This window comes from Gnatocerus cornutus, chromosome 3, assembly GCF_029298725.1.
Source record: "Gnatocerus cornutus isolate USDA-ARS CGAHR chromosome 3, icGnaCorn1.1, whole genome shotgun sequence".
NCBI lineage: Eukaryota > Metazoa > Arthropoda > Insecta > Coleoptera > Tenebrionidae > Gnatocerus > Gnatocerus cornutus.
Window position 1 is genome coordinate 12239533 of NC_142235.1, and position 17706 is coordinate 12257238.

Sequence of the window (17706 nt, forward strand, 5' to 3'; positions counted from 1 at the left end):
GACTTTTTAATTATATTATCGATTGAAAATCATTTGCAATCGTTAATCTAATTATTAAAATGTCGACAAAATGTATTAAAATTTATTTTTAGAAATCTTGCATGAGGGTTAAAATGTTATTATATTCAGATGCGGCAGTCTTCAATTCTTGGTAACAAGTAGGTATAAAGTTGGGGTTCCAATGGTCAATCGCCGATCGGCCGAGTTGTAGTCGTCGAACCGTGATTAGGATTAGAGACCCCCTGTTGTGAGGGGCTGTAAATCATGGCAACATTGAAATGTTGGTTGCCGACTTTTTGAAAATTGGGAATCATTTTTACATTACATTTTATTTTTTTCTAAAGAAACTATTCATGTGGGGAAAAAACCAAGGAATTTCCCGGATGTAGAATCAAATTCCTCATCTATCGAGTCGTAATTCAAGCAAAAATTCCTAAAACTGTGCCCGTAAAACAAAATGGCGTTTTTTTATTTTTTTTTTTAATAAATTTATAAGAAATTTTTGAAAATCAAAGAGTTTCCCGTGTACATTTCGATATTATCTACACGTACAAAAAAAATCAAAACTCCAACTTTTAATTTGTGGCTGTAAAAAGTAATGGCGTTTTGCGCTATTTCCTATGCACTTCGGCCGGGGTAGGACAGAGCCTTAAATATCAAACACCCTGTGTATTATTATTGATGTCTCAATTTAATATTACATAAGTTTAGATTATACTTATCAGATTAGCCGATGAGAATCTGGCAAATTTTCTTGTCCGATTATCCGTGCATTACCGTATTTAAGACATAAAACAAGAATATTTTTAAGGGTGGAACACCGTAAAGCAAAATTTCAGTTTTCGTAACTATGCAACCCAACTTGCAGTCGACCTGACAGCTGTCAATCATCAATAAGGGTGCAAATCCTCTGTAGAAATTTTCTTTTGGAATGTTGTTTTGGGATCCAAATTTTCTACCTAAAACTGCCCTGTCCCGCACCCACCATTGCACACAATAGAGTAAATGTTGTAAAAAATCTTTAACTAGCCGCAAGTGTGTCCTTCAATGCCAGATGTTTGTATCTCTTTGGCTTTTAAATAACTACGAAAGATTTGATGTGTTGATGAATACATAATAGATATTTCGCGAGCTGAGAATTACATACAAACTGACCTGAAAACTAGGAGGTTCTAACTAACATTTGCATTAAATTGATCAGTGTTCACGTTATCAGTGATATCTTTTTAATTTATTAAGCATTTATTTAAAAAAATGGCCCATTTAAGTCATTTTGGCTTGTTAAAAAATTAACTCACTTCTTTTTTATTACAAGGTGATTTTTTAAAAACGGCAGGCGTTGTAGAATTTTTATTTATGAACCGATTTCAAAAATTTTAAAAACAAATTAAATGGTTTTTAATTTCCTATAAACTGATGATTTTAAAATTTTTCTAAATGTCTTAGTATTTTTTGGGCGATACTCAACTTTCTTATTTTAAATTGACACCCATATTTTTTTTTTCATAGTTTAGAAGATATTAATTTTCTTGATTCAGAAATGTGTAATATGTTCTACTTTTACAAAAAATATTAAAAAAAAAATATCAAAAATGAAAAAATTTAGGCAATAAAAGTTAATAAAATCTACGTGCATGTGTCAAATAACACAATATCGTTATTGTAATGTCAAAAAGCAGCAAATAACAGAAAGTTTTCTTTCAACAAGATGGGGCTACACCTTATTAGGTAGTTGTTTTTTCTTATTTGTAATTATTATTGTCTTTTGTTATTAATAATTTCAAGAAAAAATGCCGATCCTTTCTGTTATTTGCTGCTTTTTGACATTACAATAACGGCATTCTTTGTTTGACACCATGCACCTAGATTTTATTAACTTTTATTGCTTTTTTTTTCAATTTTGATAATTCTTTTAAAAATATTTTTGGTAAAAGTAGAACATATTACACATTTCTGAATCAAGAAAATTAATATCTTCCAAATTATGAAAAAAAAATGGGTTCCAATTTAAAATAAGAAAGTTGATTATCACCCAAAAGATACTAAGACATTTAGACAAATTTTAAAATCATCAGTTTATAGTAAATTAAAAACCATTTAATTTGTTTTTTAAATTTTTGAAATCGGTTCATAAATAAAAATTCTACAACGCCTGCCGTTTTAAAAAATCACCCTGTACATGATAGAAAATGTTTAAAAAAATCGCAAAACAGACAATTTAAATTTTCACAAAAAAACACTTAGGGGTCGATTTCAAGTGTGACTTGCGTTACTGCAAATCCCATTTGCAACATAGCAACGCCAATCACATTGCTCATACCTTAGCAACGGTTGCAAATTTGCATTAACGCAGTGACTTGAAATCGACCCGTTTGAACCTTATAATTTTCACGTCGCGATATTTTTAATTTATTAACTATTTAATTAAAAACGACAGAATCTATTACATAATATCATTTTGGGCGGATTAAAGTATTAACTTACTTCTTTTTTATACTTGATAGAAAATGTTAAACAAAATCGCAAAACAAAGAATTTAAATTACATATTACAAAAAATCACTTAGAACCTTATAGTTCTCAGATCGCGAATTATGTAACCAGTGGGATAGAGACATCATTATAATTATGAGTGTGGTGAGTTACTTGTCAAGGGCGTTAGCCCGAGGCATGTAATAAGAGCACGAGATTATATGACTGCTATTCTTCGTGTGAGATACAACGTTTTATCTGCGACTTCCTAATAGCCTACTTTTTTAATACAAAATAAAAATTGCAAAATTAAAAGAAAATTGTTGGATCAACTCTAGGTGTTGACAAAAATTATCAAAAATACAAATTTATTCCCACCAATTTGATGTTTGGGAATAAATTGTATTTTTGATAATTTTTGATAAGCAAAATTAAAAATCCAAGTAATAAGATATTCATGACAAATAAACCATTTTTCGAATTGCAAATTTTAGTAATTAAAGTTACACGGACTACGGTAAAAACTGTTGTTGATTCGAAACCCATGAAGTAAAAATTGTATTTGAAAACTCGGATTCTTTTATGACAGGATGAAATTTTGGGTCTCTTCACTGCAGGCATAAAGGGACAGACACCCCATGAAGTATTAAGTACTTAACTGCATATCGTAAATCATGCATCCAGAAGAATGTTGAGTTGCCTATCTTCGCAAAAATTGCCCTATTTTGTGATGGACTTTTTTCACAATAACTAAAAAAGTTGCGACTTTTAAGAAAAAACGGCTTCGTACCATAATGTAAAATAAAAGTTGCTACAACCTCGGCATTTTTTTAAAACGGTACGGCTTATAACTTCTTCTGAAATTGGATTTTAGAATTTAAACGTTTTATTTTTTATAAAAACAATTAACAACTTTTTTCAAAAACCGGCTTCGTACCCTAAAACAAAAGTGTTTCAGCAACTTATTCATATTTCGTTCACCATTCCAACTCATAGGGTGTGACCGCAATTTGGATTTTCGTTTTGCATTGCGAAGCGGTATTCTGCGCTTTACGGTGCGGGACCCTTAACAGTCAAAAAAATTATCAATAGTAATACCATGAGTAGATGAATATTCGTGATAATTTAGACGATTTATTAGCTAAACGAAATTTATGTTGCTATGAAAATACCACGAGTTGCGTAGGTATTTTCTAAGAGCAACATAAATTGAGTTTGCTAATAAAAGTCTAAATTATCACAGAATATTCATCCTACGAATTGTATTTTGCACGACTATTCCATGCATACAGTAGTAATAATAATAATTTCGTCAGCGGAATTATTAGCAAAACGACTCATTTTTAAATGTCAAAAAATTAATTTGCTTATGTAACCATGGTTGACAACACCAGCACCGTGCTAAGGCTTGCCGCGATTTTACCACGGTAGATCTCAGAGCTGATTGTATGTTAACTTATAAGCATGGAATAGTCGCGATTATCAAATCTTCGAATTTTTTATTCCCAAATCATGAAAATCTGATAAAATTAAATTACTAATAAAGCTCAAAGATTTTAACCCGCTGTAAATAATGATTCTGCAAAAAAAAATCGAAATTCGAATGGGGCAAAATCCCCTCGGATTACCCGCTATCGACGCTTATGGAACTGAATTCAGCAACTGTTTCCAAAAGACTTCAAAAACCTTTCGATCGCTCTTATCATACTTTTTTAACTTTCACTTAATTACTGGTTTTAAAAACATCATTTTTAAAAGTGCCTTTTACAAGAAATTAATTTTAAATTAAGGGCCAATCTTTATTTTGATTGACCTTTCCCGATTCGCGTTGTAGATCAAACTGAAATTTTAATTAGAAACAAAATGATGAATAAGTTACCTAAAGTAATTATGAAAAATGAACAACACTTTTAATAATCCAAATTTGAACAATTTGGCACTGTAAAATCCACATTTTTCTACCACGATTAATGTTAAACTGACTGGAACTACGATATAGACATTTTTTGCCACTTGTTTATTAGCGTTTTTATTCTCGACATTGAACTATCCTACCCTAAGACTTCAGTTCAATTATGTCAAACTCCGTTGTCTGATATTGGGGTTAAAATCTTTGCACTTTATTCGGGTATTTACACGCTGTATTTAAGATTTGACACAAAACTGCTGAATATTCAAACGCAAGAATTGTACCCAAAACGCAAAGCCAAATTGTTGAATGTGAGAAAAAAAGAACTCATTTGACAACATTGTCTGAATGTGCCAATTATGCAGACAAACTTATCATTACAGAGGATCGTCCTGTATATCCAAAATGAAATTTTAAACACCTTTCCCACATCCTCCATTTCCGTGATTTACCGTTTAATAACGCACACTATAAACTATTTCCCGTGTTCTTAATTTCTCCATTAAGTCCAAGACACTCCAAACACTGAATAAGAAGTACCTCTTTTAAGTATTGCGGTTACGTAACAGCGGGAGCATCTTCATTACCGTCGTGCACTGGATTATCCCTGATATCCTTCAAGACAACTTCAACAAAGATAGAATAGAGAAGCAAACTCCAAAATCCCTGACTGCAAAACTATTTTAATTAATGACATCAAACTTATTACGCACCAGAACTAATTACATAGTTTTAGCAACGATTCTATAATTCCAGGACGGCATTAAATATAATGTGACAGCAAGAAAATTACATTGCTACGAGCTGTGTTTATTATTTAGATTAAATTTATTTTCGCGTCTTTTAATCAGAAGAGAGGTTGGCCGCTCTGCCGGAAAAAATCAGAGTTGTGTGGTTGGTATATTAAACAAATGAGTCAAACTTCAACCTAAATAAGTATAATAAATAAACTCCCTAACAGAAACTTCAATCAGTATAAAAACTTTAAAAAACTAATCTAATTAAATTTTAATATGTCTCTTCTCGTGCGCTTTCATGTGGTCAGATCTCCGGAACTTCTTGTTACAAACATGGCAGGAGTACTTCATTTCGTTCGTATGAGTATGGAGATGCTTGACGAAAGCCGATCGGAAATTAGTCTTCAATGGTTTATTGCAAATAGGGCATTTTGAGCGATCTTTGACAGCATAAAACTTCTTAACTTCACTCATGGCCATCAAGACTTTAGGATAAGAGTGACACTTCCGCGAATGTCGTAATAACTCCAGCGGCGAGTTGAACTCCTTCGTGCAAACTCTACACGACGTTTCGCCGTCGTCATCTTCAGACTCATCCTCACTTTTAGCCTCCACGTCTTTGATTGGTTGCTTGATCAACGTGACGGCATTACTCTCCAACCGCTTCGTCAGAGCCGCGAGGTCTTCAGACTTGTTCTGTTCCTTGAGTACAATATTGCTAACTGTGAAATCAGCCTTCTGGGGGTCCCCATTGTAAGTCCTCCGAATCGTGAGCTTGATTGGAGGCGATTTTGATTTTAGGATTTCGCTCACATCCATTTGTTCATTGAGGACGATATTTTGCTGGATGTCAATCTTAGAAGACTTCGGAATTGGAGTATTATTGTCAACTGAGAGAATGTAGTCTTTGGCGGCGCAGGTCTTGAAGTGGAAAGTGCGAGCTTTTTTGTTTGGGAAGACTTTGTTGCAGAACTGGCACGGGTAGAAGACGTGGCCGTCGGTCATGACGACGTGGTCTTTAACACCGTTTGTGTCAGGGGGGCTCTTATTGCCGTCGGCTGCAACGACATAACCTCAAAATTCGAAGTAAAACCATCCAACACTCACCTCGTTTCATCGTCTTTTCGGGGGTTAAACTAAGGAAACATGGTAAAATAACATTAAAAACAAATAAAAGAAATAAATGTAAACAAAACCCAAACAAACTGACGTGGGGGAAATGAAAGTGACAGCCGCGGTGAAAGTCCCTAGATGCGGGCGCGCTGAATTTAAACTAAAACCGCAGAATCGTGCAGTTCCATTGTTCTAACTGCCAAAAATATGTTAATTGCGCCTGTAATTGTGCTGGAAACCCCCGTTGTACCCTCTTAAATGTTTTTTTAATACTTTACAACAAAAATCCCCAAATCATGAGGGCGCGAAATTCGAATTACTGTCAACGCGCCGAATTTGAACTTTTCGTTGCTTGGTTACAGAACGATAACAGACTGCCATCACCAACAACTCGAAATGGTAAACGGAAGAATCTGTCACTGGTAAGTCCTCAATTTCCGGTTCTTTTTAATCTCAGTGCGATTTTAGTACCAACTGGAAGGCTCGTAACAACTCAGCGAATGTGGCGGCAATTTTGAATCCCGGTACTTGTCATAAAACAAGAGAGTGTTACTGTCTTGGGGAGAAAGTTCCTCCACAGCTCTTCTCAAGACCCAAAGAGTGTCTCTCTGGAGATTGTACCAAAAATGAAAGTACTGTACCCGTTGCGTGGCCAAAAGAAGTACAAGAATTCTTCAGGAAACCCAGTGGTACCTTTACCGACAGTGATGGTACCACCTTAAAGTTTTTTACAAGACGAGCTCTTCATGGTACGACCACCAGCGACACCGAAAGACCCAGCGAGTTTTTTCAAGCTACTAGAGAAGAACTGGAGGATAATTCAAAGTACCAATTCTATGGTGACACCAACGGTGAAGAGAATGCAATAAGAACCTCGGAAGAAAACATCCCAAAGTCTTCTAGTACGACCAGCGAACGCGAGTTCTTTAGAACCACCACAGAAGACGAAAACCGCATCTATGGCGGTAGTGCCAGTGAAGACGATTCTAAAGACACCTCGAAGAAGACCAACAAAGACCTCGTCACCTTCCGCAATGACCACTACTTTGAGACGCACTCCACGGAGGATCTCCTTCAGACTATCCCGAGCCACACCTGTGTCCACAGTTTTGACCTGGATGACCGCCTTTTACCACAAGCTCTTCACGCAGATGGTTACGGTACCAGCAGGTGCATTATTTGTGGTAAGCCGATGGAACCTCCTCGGGTTCATCAGACCGATTCGCGCGACAAGAAGAAGAATATTTTCCCGAAGTACTACAAGTACGGCTTGGCTCCCAGGAAGATCTTCATGGGCGATGGAGATGTTAAATTGGAACTTGAAGTTGACTGTGTTAAAGGGGGCAAAAAACCGAACTATTTCGACACTTTTGCCCTCCGGTACCAAAAAGGAGTAGCGTAAAAACAGTACTGTTAACACCAAGAAACTTTTTATTTCAATAATCAACACTAGACAACCTGGCTGCCGTTGGTGAAGTTGACGAAATAGCTGATCAGATCGATGGGTAGTGGGAATACCACTGTCGAGTTCTTCTCCGCGGAGATGTTGTTGAGGGTTTGGAGGTACCGCAACTGAAGAGCCGCCGGTGACGCGTGTATGACATCCGCCGCTTCTTTGAGAGCTCTAGAAGCTTTCATTTCTCCTTCCGCTGCGATGACTTTCGCTCGGGCTTCCCTGGAAGCTTCAGCTTCGGCCGCCATGGCTCGTTGTAGCTGCTGCGGAAGACTCACGTCCTTTCTGCAAAGTCTCGACTTATTCGAATTCAACCATTGAGGAAGTGTTACATTTCGACTCTTTCCACTTTGACCCCCCACGGGTCTGTGGCGACATCTAGACTCAACTGCATGGCGTGAGAGATAGCCTCCCTGTCGGACAAGACCTCTGCTAAATTCCTCGTCCCGAGGATGTTCCTCAACGTCGTCATTGCAAGAAGTCGCGTCGAGTTGCTAGAAAGACACTAAAAGCGTTTGGCTACACTCTTGGAACTCACCTGTAGTTGGTAACTTTGGTGACGGCGTTCAAAGGCTCTTGGATCCTGTAGTAGACGACAGCATCTACAGTGACCGTAACAGAGTCTTTGGTGAGAGCCTACAAAGTGCGCGTTAGTCACTGTTAGGTCACTTGGGACTTTACTTCTTGAGGAGGGACATCGAAGGAGACTGTTCGAAGATCCACTTTGCAGTAGCTATCAACGCATGGTAAAATGAAGAAGATTCCTGGCCCGCGAGCTCCCGATCGGAGTCGACCCAAACGGAAGATGACGGCTCGTTCGTACTCTTGGACTACCTGGAAGAACTGTTAGGTGGTGGTAAGAAAGAAAAGAACTTACTTTGAAGCACCAGAAAAGGGAGAATGGTAACGTGAGGAAGAGGAGGACTACGGAGCCGAAGGTTGCGACGTATTCCACGCAGCCCATTGTGTTTGATTTTTCTAGAAGTAGATGAAATTGTCTAGCAATCTAGCAGAGGAAATAGATGCTAATTCACCGAAGTGTAGAAATCTATTCAGTCTACTCTAGATCTAGATAAAGCTATTGCAGAACTAGAAATCTTCCCAAAAGAGGTTAGATCTAAATGATAAGATCTAGATAATCCAAATGAATCACTTCGACTTATTTATTCAAATAGATACTTACTAGATCTAGACACGAATGTGGTGAAGCTATGCAGATCTAGATAAGTTTCAAATCCTAGCAATAAGTTAATTTATTGCTTATTAGGAGTATAATAATACTGAAAGATAAATCTGCATGGTAGATCTAGTTAATTTTCATGTTCAGATCAATGAGAAAAGACGTAATCTTACATACTGTATATCTAGATCTAGATAATCTTTTGCTCTATAAAATACATCCATAGTTATTTATCTTTTATACACAAAATTTTACGATATGTAAATCTAGATAACAAAGTGATTTTTTTTTAAGCAGAACGTAGCAACAAGCTCAGATATAGATAATTAAGCAACATAAAAAGAAGAATTGTACATAGATATCAAGTCATATCAAGACAAAAAGGAATAATTATCATAAAACGAGATCAGGATTACGTATCTAGATAAGTGTCAACTCATCAGATCTAGATAATATAATTTCTACACTATTATCTGAGAAAGTAGACAACTAATCTACATCTTATCTGACTGTGTATTTATTAATAAGAAAAGTTCAAGTAAAACTGTTAACTAGATAAACATTATAATTATGTAAGTTATAGAGATCTAGATAACAAACTTATTTTCGATGTTAAAAAATATACAGGATGTTAGGTAACGTTACGGCCATAGAAAAAGGGGTGATGGAGGCAGCCGTGAAAAGTAATGTTTCGAAGTTTTTTTCGGGTTTTCTTGAACCGTTTAAGAGTTAGAAGGCTTTGAATGTGACCAATCAGGGAACAATTTGCATAAGGTTACAAAAATTTGAATCAGAGTTACTGAAGGAAATTTTTTTGTTTGATGTCAAACTGACAGTTCTCATTTTTAGCAGTGGCGTACTTGTTCCATTTTTGTGGACATCACAAATCAAGTTCGTCAAAACGAAAATGTATTGGGTACAATAAAGGAAACATTCTTGCGTCGTTTACAATTATGTGTTCAACAAGATGGTGGCCATTTTGAACATCTATTGTAGTGTTGCTTTATTATCTGTTTTTTTGAATAAAACTGCGTTGTTTTTCCCTTTTATTGACGCCACTGATTTAAAACTTCAAATGTGACCGGAAAGTGACAAATTATGCTACTAGGATTTCTGTAAAATTGAAAAATTATTTGAAGCCATTCTATTGGTCAACTTTAAAGCCTTGTACCTTTTTAACTAAAACGAAAAAAATAAAATTAATTGCGGATTCCAAGACAGTTTGCCTTCCTTAATTACCAATTAGTCTATGGCCGTAACGTTACCTAACACCCTGTATAATCGACAAAATTTAGATCTAGATTTCAGAATTATGAACAAACTTTCTTAAATAGCTACGACAAACAAGATGCAGAAAAATAAATAAATATAGATAACAAAAGTCGAATTCTGAATTAATCTAGATAACAATTATTATTGCAGCTGAAACTAGAAAATTGGTAAATTAAAAAATAATTGTGAAAATAAAAAACTAGATAATATGTCAGTAAATTAGCAGTAGTTGTTTAAGACCTAGATAATTTCTAAATTTTAGTACCTACTTATATTCATTTGTACCCAAAGAAACGGGTGAACAATAAATTTAAACTTGGTACAGAATAATACTGGAATCTAGATGTAGATATGTGATTTTCATGTTGAGATAGATCTAGATAATAAAAATCTAATTTTACTTTAGCTCAGAATCATGTACATTTTGAAATAATCGCAGTTTTATATATTGGAAAAACCCCAGAAAATGTATGAAAAAATACAGAAATGATAAAAAAATAGCCAAAAACTTAGACATAGATAATAAAGGTCTAACTTCACTTTATCTAGCATCAAAATTTTTAAATTATGAGCTCATTGTTATTTTATCTATTGAAAAAGCTCCAGGAAATGTATGAAAGTACAGAAATGAAAAATACAGAGTATCCAGATGCTCAGTTATAAATAATATAGTTTTAATTTCTCTTTATCTAGCATCAGAATAATTCAGACTTTGAGATAATTGCAGTTTTATTAAGTGAAGAAGCTGCAAGAAATGTATGAAAGTAGAGACTTGGCAGATACTCACATATAGATAATACAGGTCTAATTTCATTAATCTGGCATCAGAATATGAGAATTATGTAAATTTTGAGATAATCGTCATTTTGTCTATTGGAAAAACTGTAGAAAAAAGACGAATGTGCAAAAATGAATAAACAAAGTTGCCCAAACACTCAGATAACGTATGGATAACAAAGAACTAATTTCATTTTATTATATAGCGTCTAATTAATTAATGTAAATTTTGATAAAATTACAGATTTAACCAATGGAAAACCTCGGGAAAAGTATAAAAATGAAAAAAATATTAGTAGCCAAATACTCAGACATAGATAACAAAGGTCTAAGTTCTCTTTATCTAACATCAAAATTATGTAAATTTTGGAAATATTGGAGTTTTATTGATTGGAAATACAGTTCTAGAAAAAATATGAAAAAACAATTGAAAAAAAGGAGGAGCCACATGCTGAGACACAGATAATACAAATCTAATTTTACTTTATCTAGCATCTGCTTTATGTAAATTTTGAGATAATTGCCATTTTATCTTTCGAAAAAGCTCCAGGTAAAGTATAAAAGTACAAAAATAAAAAAAACGAGTAGCTTAATACTCAGATATAGATAATAAAGATCTAATTTCACTTTATCTATCAAAATTTATCAAAATTATCACGTAAATTTTGAGATAATCGCCATTTCATCTATTGGAAAAGTATGAAAGTACAAAAATAGAAAAAAACAGAGTAGCACATGCTCAGATATAGATAATAAAGACCAAATTTCATTTTGTATAGCGTCAGATACATGTAATTTTGGAGATAATTGCAGTTTCATTTATTGCAGAAGCTTCAGGGAAAGTATTTAAGTAAACAAAAGAAAAAACAGAAGAGGCGCATACTTAGATATAGATAATAAATATCTAATTTTATTTTATCTAGTATCTGATTCATGCAAAATTTGAGATCATCGCCATTTTCAATCAACTGGAAAAGCTTCAGGAAAAGTATGAAAGTTCAGAAATTAAAAAAACATAGCAGCCACATAGTCAGATATAGATATTCTATATTCAGTTTAAATTCACTTTATCTAGCATTAGAATCATGTAAATTTTGGAATAATCGCATTTTTATTTATTAGAAAATCTCCAGAAATATGAAAATAGAGAAATATAAAAACAGATATTGATAGAAACATTAGAAAGATATACAGGGTGTAACAGAAATAAGTACATTAAATTAAACTGATGGTAGATCTTGTTAATGCAAACAAATTTTTCCTTTGTGTTTTTAGATACCTTTTAATAATTTTGGAAACTGATCAGTTTTCAAGACTATACATCGTATATTGCAAAAAATAAAGTAAACATTGCCAGTTAGTCGGCAAGCCGCAGCCACGTAAAAAAAATAGTGTTTTTTATCAATTTTATCACTTGTTTTCATAATTTATTCTCGTTGTAATTTTGTCGTTTTCGAAAACAGATCATTATTTTACGGAAAGTGAGTGAAGAGAAGAGGAAAAAGTTATTCGTTTTATGGAAATTAATTTAATGTATTTATTTCTGTTACGCCCCGTATGTATAGATAGATAAAATTAGATCAAGATAAACAAAATTTTAATATAATAATAGTTGTTAATCTCTAAATGTACACAATAATTTAGTTATGTAATTAAGACACTTACAAAATTATCTATTATCTAGATCTGATTATAATCTAGCTACAATTTAGGTAAATGTTAAACTTATTTTTGAAACAAAAAAAGTACAACTAACACTCTTGAAATCCCACAGATCTAGATCTAGATAATCTAATTTAGCCACTCTCGCAAATCTCCGAAACGCAAAAGTAAAATCTACTTACGATACTCTAAGTAACACTCATATCCGCCTGAATCCGTGCGTTTCCACCCGACACTCATCAAAATTCTCTATTAAAATTAACGTGAAATTATGCAGATTTATTTACACAACGTCTTCTTCGACGAAAAACGGTTTCCCAGTGATGATCGATGACTACAGCCTCCGTCGGAATCGTTTAAAGATAGACTAAAAGTCGATAGAGAGAACGCAGTCGATTTAGATCACATTTTTGTTTACACAACACGTGTGAAACGAAAACAAACTTTTTGTTCTCCAATAATAAACCATCACAAAGGGAACAGGTAAACAAGCTCAAAATTCTGTTTATAATTTTGTGGATATTTATGTCAGAACAGGAAATGAAAATCCTTGACTCGCCGTAAAACTGAAGTGGATGAAAAGATGTAAATTGGAAAATTAACGAGAGACGCTGCGGGCCGGTGCCACAGATCCATTCAAGCACCATTAAATTCGCATTATTATAATTCCTTTTGTTATCTCGATATTAAGTTGATAAGAGATAAGCTCTTTGACGGCAGTTGTAATAAGACAATGAGCCTGATACAAGCGCTAGCAACCTTTGGGTCGGCCTTCTTGGTCGTCATCACCTTCCCCATCTCTTTGTTCGTCTGCTTCCAAGTAAGAATCTTCTTTTAGTTTCCTCTTCTTCACCTTCTTCACAGGTGGTAAAAGAGTACGAACGCTCCGTCATCTTCCGCCTTGGAAGAATCAGCGGAGGCGCCCGAGGCCCCGGTATCTTCTTCATCCTACCGTGCATCGACAACTTCGTCAAAGTTGACTTAAGAACCGTCTCCTTCGACGTTCCTCCACAAGAAGTGAGATCTTTCGTTGTCTTGAACCCCACTAATTGGTTACTCTAGGCTCTCACCAAAGACTCCGTCACTGTAAGCGTGGACGCCGTCGTCTACTACAAAATCAAAGACCCTCTCCTCGCCGTGACCAAAGTCGCCGATTACTCCTCTTCCACTCGTCTTCTCGCCATGACCACCTTAAGAAACATCCTGGGGACTCGCAACTTGGCCGACATTCTCGCCGAAAGGGAGGCGATTTCCCATATCATGAAGTCCACGTTGGACACGGCGACGGAGCCGTGGGGCGTCCAAGTGGAGAGAGTTGAAATGTAACTAGTAAAATTGTTCCGCTTCTTCTGATTTTAAGTTTTTAGAAAGGATGTGAGGTTGCCCCAGCAGCTTCAAAGAGCGATGGCTGCTGAAGCTGAGGCTTCTAGAGAAGCGAGAGCTAAAGTCGTCGCTGCGGAAGGGGAGATGAAGGCGTCCAGGGCGCTGAAAGAAGCGGCGGATGTCATCCAAGAGTCGCCGGCGGCTCTGCAGTTGCGGTACTTGCAGACGCTGAATAACATTGCCTCGGAGAAGAATTCCACCATTGTTTTTCCGCTTCCGATGGATATTATCACGCCGTTTCTGAATTTGAACATGAGGAGTAGTCAAGATTGAAGTGAAGAAGAAGAATTTGTTGTAAAATGTTTATTTTATGTAATTATACAAGTTCCTGCGTCTTGTTTAAACTTTTTAGACATCTTCGAATTCTTCAGACAGTTTTGCTTAATTGATCTTGTATTGAACGAGTAAAAACCAAAACTATCAATGATAATGTATTACTGGTTGCATAACTTGCGAATCAAACAACACGTGCACATACACTTTTTTATTTCTAAACACATACAGGGGTGTCCAAATACTTATAATATACGTATATATATAAAACTGTCCACTCTCTTATAACATTCAGTGCGGTAATATCTCTTTACCGACTCGTCACAAACTCCGGTGGCATGTGTCCACTGTCGCCCAAGCACCTCAGTATGACCCTTCCACTGGGTGTTATGGAAATCCATGTGATACTCGCATGGTTCAAGGACAGCCGCAACCAGGCCTCTGCTGGAACTTGTAACGCTCTAAGACAATATATCGTGTCCTTGAGATTTCCACCTACCTGCACACACAGTAGCGGATCACATTCGCATGACAGACCAAGACAGTATACGTGTCTTCTTTCTGACCAGGGGGCGCCCTGTGGAAATACTTGCGGAACGCCGCCTCTATCCTCGCGCCATCGACGAAGAACTTCTAGGACAACTCACCATGAGATTTAACTTAGGCGCGTTTACCCTACTTACAGACATTTCTTGGCGCCAATGTCCTACTGGCGGTTCCGGTGGAATGGGGGCCCCCTCTCGCAATAAATCACAGTTTTGTACAGGTACCGCCGGTAGCGACTCCGCGATGATGGAGCCCGTCTCCTGAGCCCTCAGCATTGTACTCTTAACAATACTAGTGTAAGGAAACCCTAATTCTTTGAGCCGCTTCGCGGTGAACTCTGCCTGAATGCGCCCCATTTTTGTGAGACTCCGCTCCGCGTCGCCCCTCCCGTCAACATTATACTGTCCGTGTCGGATTAAAATCAAATGGCGCACGTTTTTAGATGTCTTTGCTTCAATTTCTGTGTTAATACGGTTGTTGTCGACTTCGTTTTTAGCCAGTTTGGGGTTCACCAGGGCTTTGGGGCAACGACTGAAATAGAACAGTAGAGATGGGGGGACACGGGGGGCACTTACTGGTCCCAATTTTCGTCCCATTTAGCGAACGACGAGGGCTCGTAGCCGGTGGTCCAAGAGGCGTAGACTTTTTTGTCGGAATTTGAGAAGCAGTAGTATGTGATAGCCCCCGAAGCGGCACAAAAGCCCCAAAAGGCTTTACTGTAGCGAGAAAAAGGCCTCATTGTCTCGTTTTATGTCACAAAACCGGAAATTTGGGCGATTCGTCGCGCGCGAGAGTGAGGTTAGTGCGGAACTTACCATAAACAAAGCAAATTAGATGTCCGAAATTTCCGCCACTATTAAGAATTCGAAATGACAGAGTTAAGCAATGAAACTTCTTCGACGGTTTTACTTCCACATATTTCAAAGTAGTAACAGCCTGTTTAATTTTTTTACAATGTTCGACGTGTTTACACTTTGGTTGTGACTCTCTACTTTCTCTACTTCTGTGGTGGAACGTCAAAATGACACCTGTCAACGTCAAAGTGACAGTGACAGCTGTCAACGCAACAAAGAAACAATTCAAGTGGGTTTCAGTTCCGCTCAGCGATGACGAGCCCCATTCTCCTGGCGGACTGCAAAAGAGCGGTCCATGACCTCGCTAATCTAAGTAACGACGAGCTGGACAAAATTATGAATGACGACGAGAAAATCGAGAATATCTTGGCCGGTTTGGACCAATCCTACTTGAAGGAGATTGAGACCCAGAAGGAGAAAGTCCTTGCCAACAACAGTACCCTGGCTGAAGAGAACCTGTCTCGAGAGCCCGAGCTGGTGGAAGGACGTGAGAAGCTCCAACAAGTCAGTGAAGAGGCAGAGCAGCTCTCCAAACAAGTGGAAGAAAAAGCTAAAGACCTCAGTATGTGCACCGGTTGAGTTAGTCCCCTTGTTACGTTTTCTTGTAGAGACCAAAACTGGGGACATGTCTCTGGAGACGTCGTTGGCGCTGCTTCAAACCGCCGCGAGCGAAATGGAGGAAGAGTCAGAAAAACTAGTGAAGAAATTCTTGGAGAATGAGGTGGAATTGGAGAGTTTCCTGGAGGAGTTTCTATCAAAACGGAAAATGGTGCACTTGAGGCTTATCAAGGCGGAGAAACTAACGAAGATTTTGTCCCGCGACCCCTCACTTGACTCGAATTACGTCAACGCGCCGCCGATTAACATCAACACGGGTTATTTTCCGGGAGTCCCTCAGAATGTGCCCTATCCTACGGGACCCATCGGGATGCCCATGCCTGGGGCGTATTTCCAAAACCATTATTAGTTATTTTTATATTAATAAATTAAACTATTTACAAATTTATTTAAAATGGGGGCTGCTGTGGAGTATCATAGTCTTTGTCAAAACACAAAAAGCCCATGATTACCATGAGGGCCACCATCAAAAACGCCACTTTCTCTGACCGCACCGCTTCCTCCATTTTGTCCTCAGTCATCCTCATATTCCTCTGTTTCTGCCTGTACCTAATTCCTTTCTTAAAAGTGGCCCCATAATGAGATTTTGACCATTCATCAAAATCGTATACTGTAGTCCGCTCGTATTCTGCAGGGGGCCTTGATTTAAATTCTCTAGACTTGTAAAACTTGTTTAGAGGCATGTCGTGGTACATGGACGCCCCTTTAGAAGACTGCATAAACAAACCTCAAATTGTCACTTTCAATTATTTGTGAAGCTAACGCGAAAAACATACCTCTGTCGTACAGTTTACGAGATTTAACATTGCCTAAAACTTCGTACGCTTCAGTTATATTTCTAAACTTGGCGCTAACATCTTCCCTGTCTTTGTTTTTATCTGGGTGGTACATCATTGAGAGTTTATAGTACGCTGATTTGATGTCAGCTTGAGTGGCCTTGGCAGAGAGCCCCAAAGTATCATAGTGACTCTTCTGATCCACTCTACTGAGACTGAAAATTCTTCTAAGTTGTTGAAAACACTTCGGGGGGTACATTTTGAGGTTATGTAACGTTGACATTGTTTAAAGGGCTGAAAGTTAGCTGACACATAAAAAGGGGGCTCCTGGGGCACCTAAGACACTGCTATCAAGACTTACTGTGATTTTGACTACGAAATGATCATTTTAAGTACCGCTCTGACGCATGTTTGGTTGCGTCATCTGTCACTTTTCTCAAGATCAAGTTGCGATGACGACTCAATTTGGGGGGTTTTCGCACCCTCTCCATAGGTAAAGTAAGGAGGAGTTGTCACCACCCCCCAATTCAACCGAAAACCTTAAGAAAGTGTAATTTAACTGATGATTTGGAATTTCCCGCCCTGGGTTGTCAAAATCACGTGATCTAGTACGTCCACTTTCCACTCTGTTTGTTTAAGATTAGTGCGCAGGCGTGGAGTTGACCAATGGGAGGTGAGATTT

General features: G+C 37.1%; 7 protein-coding genes across 8 annotated transcripts; 3 read left to right on the forward strand and 4 right to left on the reverse strand.

Annotated features, from left to right (window-relative positions):
* Nucleotides 1–5296: 5296 nt before the first annotated feature.
* On the reverse strand, nucleotides 5297–6418 carry LOC148176953 (uncharacterized). The gene is made up of 3 exons (XM_088033236.1): nucleotides 6411–6418; nucleotides 6225–6364; nucleotides 5297–6175 (listed from the first exon to the last, which is right to left on the reverse strand). The coding sequence occupies exons 1-3, from the start codon at nucleotides 6416–6418 to the stop codon at nucleotides 5382–5384; spliced, it is 942 nt and encodes a 313-aa protein (XP_087889362.1). The 3' UTR covers nucleotides 5297–5381.
* Nucleotides 6419–6437: 19 nt separating this feature from the next.
* On the forward strand, nucleotides 6438–7877 carry LOC148176954 (uncharacterized). Its single transcript, XM_088033237.1, has 4 exons — nucleotides 6438–6476; nucleotides 6532–6551; nucleotides 6593–6652; nucleotides 6699–7877. Exons 1-4 carry the CDS (start codon nucleotides 6438–6440, stop codon nucleotides 7630–7632), a joined length of 1053 nt encoding a protein of 350 aa, XP_087889363.1. The 3' UTR covers nucleotides 7633–7877.
* LOC148176955 (band 7 protein AGAP004871-like) lies at nucleotides 7645–13021 on the reverse strand. Its single transcript, XM_088031723.1, has 6 exons — nucleotides 12757–13021; nucleotides 8561–8661; nucleotides 8365–8517; nucleotides 8222–8319; nucleotides 8016–8177; nucleotides 7645–7968 (listed from the first exon to the last, which is right to left on the reverse strand). The coding sequence occupies exons 1-6, from the start codon at nucleotides 12812–12814 to the stop codon at nucleotides 7680–7682; spliced, it is 861 nt and encodes a 286-aa protein (XP_087887849.1). The 5' UTR covers nucleotides 12815–13021; the 3' UTR covers nucleotides 7645–7679.
* Nucleotides 13022–13280: 259 nt separating this feature from the next.
* Nucleotides 13281–14310, forward strand: LOC148176956 (stomatin-like). Its single transcript, XM_088031726.1, has 4 exons — nucleotides 13281–13394; nucleotides 13439–13591; nucleotides 13637–13896; nucleotides 13942–14310. Exons 1-4 carry the CDS (start codon nucleotides 13308–13310, stop codon nucleotides 14228–14230), a joined length of 789 nt encoding a protein of 262 aa, XP_087887852.1. The 5' UTR covers nucleotides 13281–13307; the 3' UTR covers nucleotides 14231–14310.
* Nucleotides 14311–14427: 117 nt separating this feature from the next.
* Pgam5 (Phosphoglycerate mutase 5) lies at nucleotides 14428–15602 on the reverse strand. The gene is made up of 4 exons (XM_088031725.1): nucleotides 15352–15602; nucleotides 14914–15307; nucleotides 14730–14863; nucleotides 14428–14691 (listed from the first exon to the last, which is right to left on the reverse strand). The coding sequence occupies exons 1-4, from the start codon at nucleotides 15513–15515 to the stop codon at nucleotides 14541–14543; spliced, it is 843 nt and encodes a 280-aa protein (XP_087887851.1). The 5' UTR covers nucleotides 15516–15602; the 3' UTR covers nucleotides 14428–14540.
* Nucleotides 15603–15809: 207 nt separating this feature from the next.
* On the forward strand, nucleotides 15810–16632 carry Vps37B (vacuolar protein sorting 37B). Its single transcript, XM_088031626.1, has 2 exons — nucleotides 15810–16192; nucleotides 16239–16632. The coding sequence occupies exons 1-2, from the start codon at nucleotides 15883–15885 to the stop codon at nucleotides 16595–16597; spliced, it is 669 nt and encodes a 222-aa protein (XP_087887752.1). The 5' UTR covers nucleotides 15810–15882; the 3' UTR covers nucleotides 16598–16632.
* LOC148176959 (dnaJ homolog subfamily C member 30, mitochondrial-like) lies at nucleotides 16604–17637 on the reverse strand. Of its 2 annotated transcripts, none has more exons than XM_088031627.1 (3): nucleotides 17386–17637; nucleotides 17025–17318; nucleotides 16604–16975 (listed from the first exon to the last, which is right to left on the reverse strand). In XM_088031627.1, the coding sequence occupies exons 2-3, from the start codon at nucleotides 17305–17307 to the stop codon at nucleotides 16638–16640; spliced, it is 621 nt and encodes a 206-aa protein (XP_087887753.1). In that variant the 5' UTR covers nucleotides 17308–17318; nucleotides 17386–17637; the 3' UTR covers nucleotides 16604–16637. The 2 variants fall into 2 exon arrangements, with proteins under 2 accessions (XP_087887753.1, XP_087887754.1); XM_088031628.1 differs by having other exon boundaries at nucleotides 17025–17329.
* Nucleotides 17638–17706: the final 69 nt, after the last annotated feature.

Excerpts from the sequence above, each read along its gene's own strand:
- LOC148176953 (XM_088033236.1), bottom strand. Across the intron at positions 6,176-6,224 it reads CGAAAAGACGATGAAACGAG|CCGACGGCAATAAGAGCCCC; the intron begins GTGAGTGTTGGA and ends ATGTCGTTGCAG.
- LOC148176954 (XM_088033237.1), top strand. The coding sequence starts at position 6,438 with ATGTTAATTGCGCCTGTAATTGTGCTGGAAACCCCCGTT. Across the intron at positions 6,552-6,592 it reads GGCGCGAAATTCGAATTACT|AACGATAACAGACTGCCATC; the intron begins GTCAACGCGCCG and ends GCTTGGTTACAG. Across the intron at positions 6,653-6,698 it reads AACGGAAGAATCTGTCACTG|TACCAACTGGAAGGCTCGTA; the intron begins GTAAGTCCTCAA and ends GTGCGATTTTAG.
- LOC148176955 (XM_088031723.1), bottom strand. The coding sequence starts at position 12,814 with ATGAGTGTCGGGTGGAAACGCACGGATTCAGGCGGATATGAGTGTTAC. Across the intron at positions 8,662-12,756 it reads TGAGTGTTACTTAGAGTATC|AAAAATCAAACACAATGGGC; the intron begins GTAAGTAGATTT and ends ATCTACTTCTAG. Across the intron at positions 8,320-8,364 it reads TCGATGTCCCTCCTCAAGAA|GCTCTCACCAAAGACTCTGT; the intron begins GTAAAGTCCCAA and ends CGCACTTTGTAG.
- LOC148176956 (XM_088031726.1), top strand. The coding sequence starts at position 13,308 with ATGAGCCTGATACAAGCGCTAGCAACCTTTGGGTCGGCCTTCTTGGTC. Across the intron at positions 13,395-13,438 it reads CTTTGTTCGTCTGCTTCCAA|GTGGTAAAAGAGTACGAACG; the intron begins GTAAGAATCTTC and ends CCTTCTTCACAG. Across the intron at positions 13,592-13,636 it reads TCGACGTTCCTCCACAAGAA|GCTCTCACCAAAGACTCCGT; the intron begins GTGAGATCTTTC and ends TGGTTACTCTAG.
- Pgam5 (XM_088031725.1), bottom strand. The coding sequence starts at position 15,515 with ATGAGGCCTTTTTCTCGCTACAGTAAAGCCTTTTGGGGCTTTTGTGCC. Across the intron at positions 15,308-15,351 it reads TGGGACGAAAATTGGGACCA|TCGTTGCCCCAAAGCCCTGG; the intron begins GTAAGTGCCCCC and ends GTTCTATTTCAG. Across the intron at positions 14,864-14,913 it reads ATTGGCGCCAAGAAATGTCT|AAGTTCTTCGTCGATGGCGC; the intron begins GTAAGTAGGGTA and ends GAGTTGTCCTAG.
- Vps37B (XM_088031626.1), top strand. The coding sequence starts at position 15,883 with ATGACGAGCCCCATTCTCCTGGCGGACTGCAAAAGAGCGGTCCATGAC. Across the intron at positions 16,193-16,238 it reads AGAAAAAGCTAAAGACCTCA|AGACCAAAACTGGGGACATG; the intron begins GTATGTGCACCG and ends GTTTTCTTGTAG.
- LOC148176959 (XM_088031627.1), bottom strand. The coding sequence starts at position 17,307 with ATGTCAACGTTACATAACCTCAAAATGTACCCCCCGAAGTGTTTTCAA. Across the intron at positions 16,976-17,024 it reads TCGTAAACTGTACGACAGAG|GTTTGTTTATGCAGTCTTCT; the intron begins GTATGTTTTTCG and ends TGACAATTTGAG.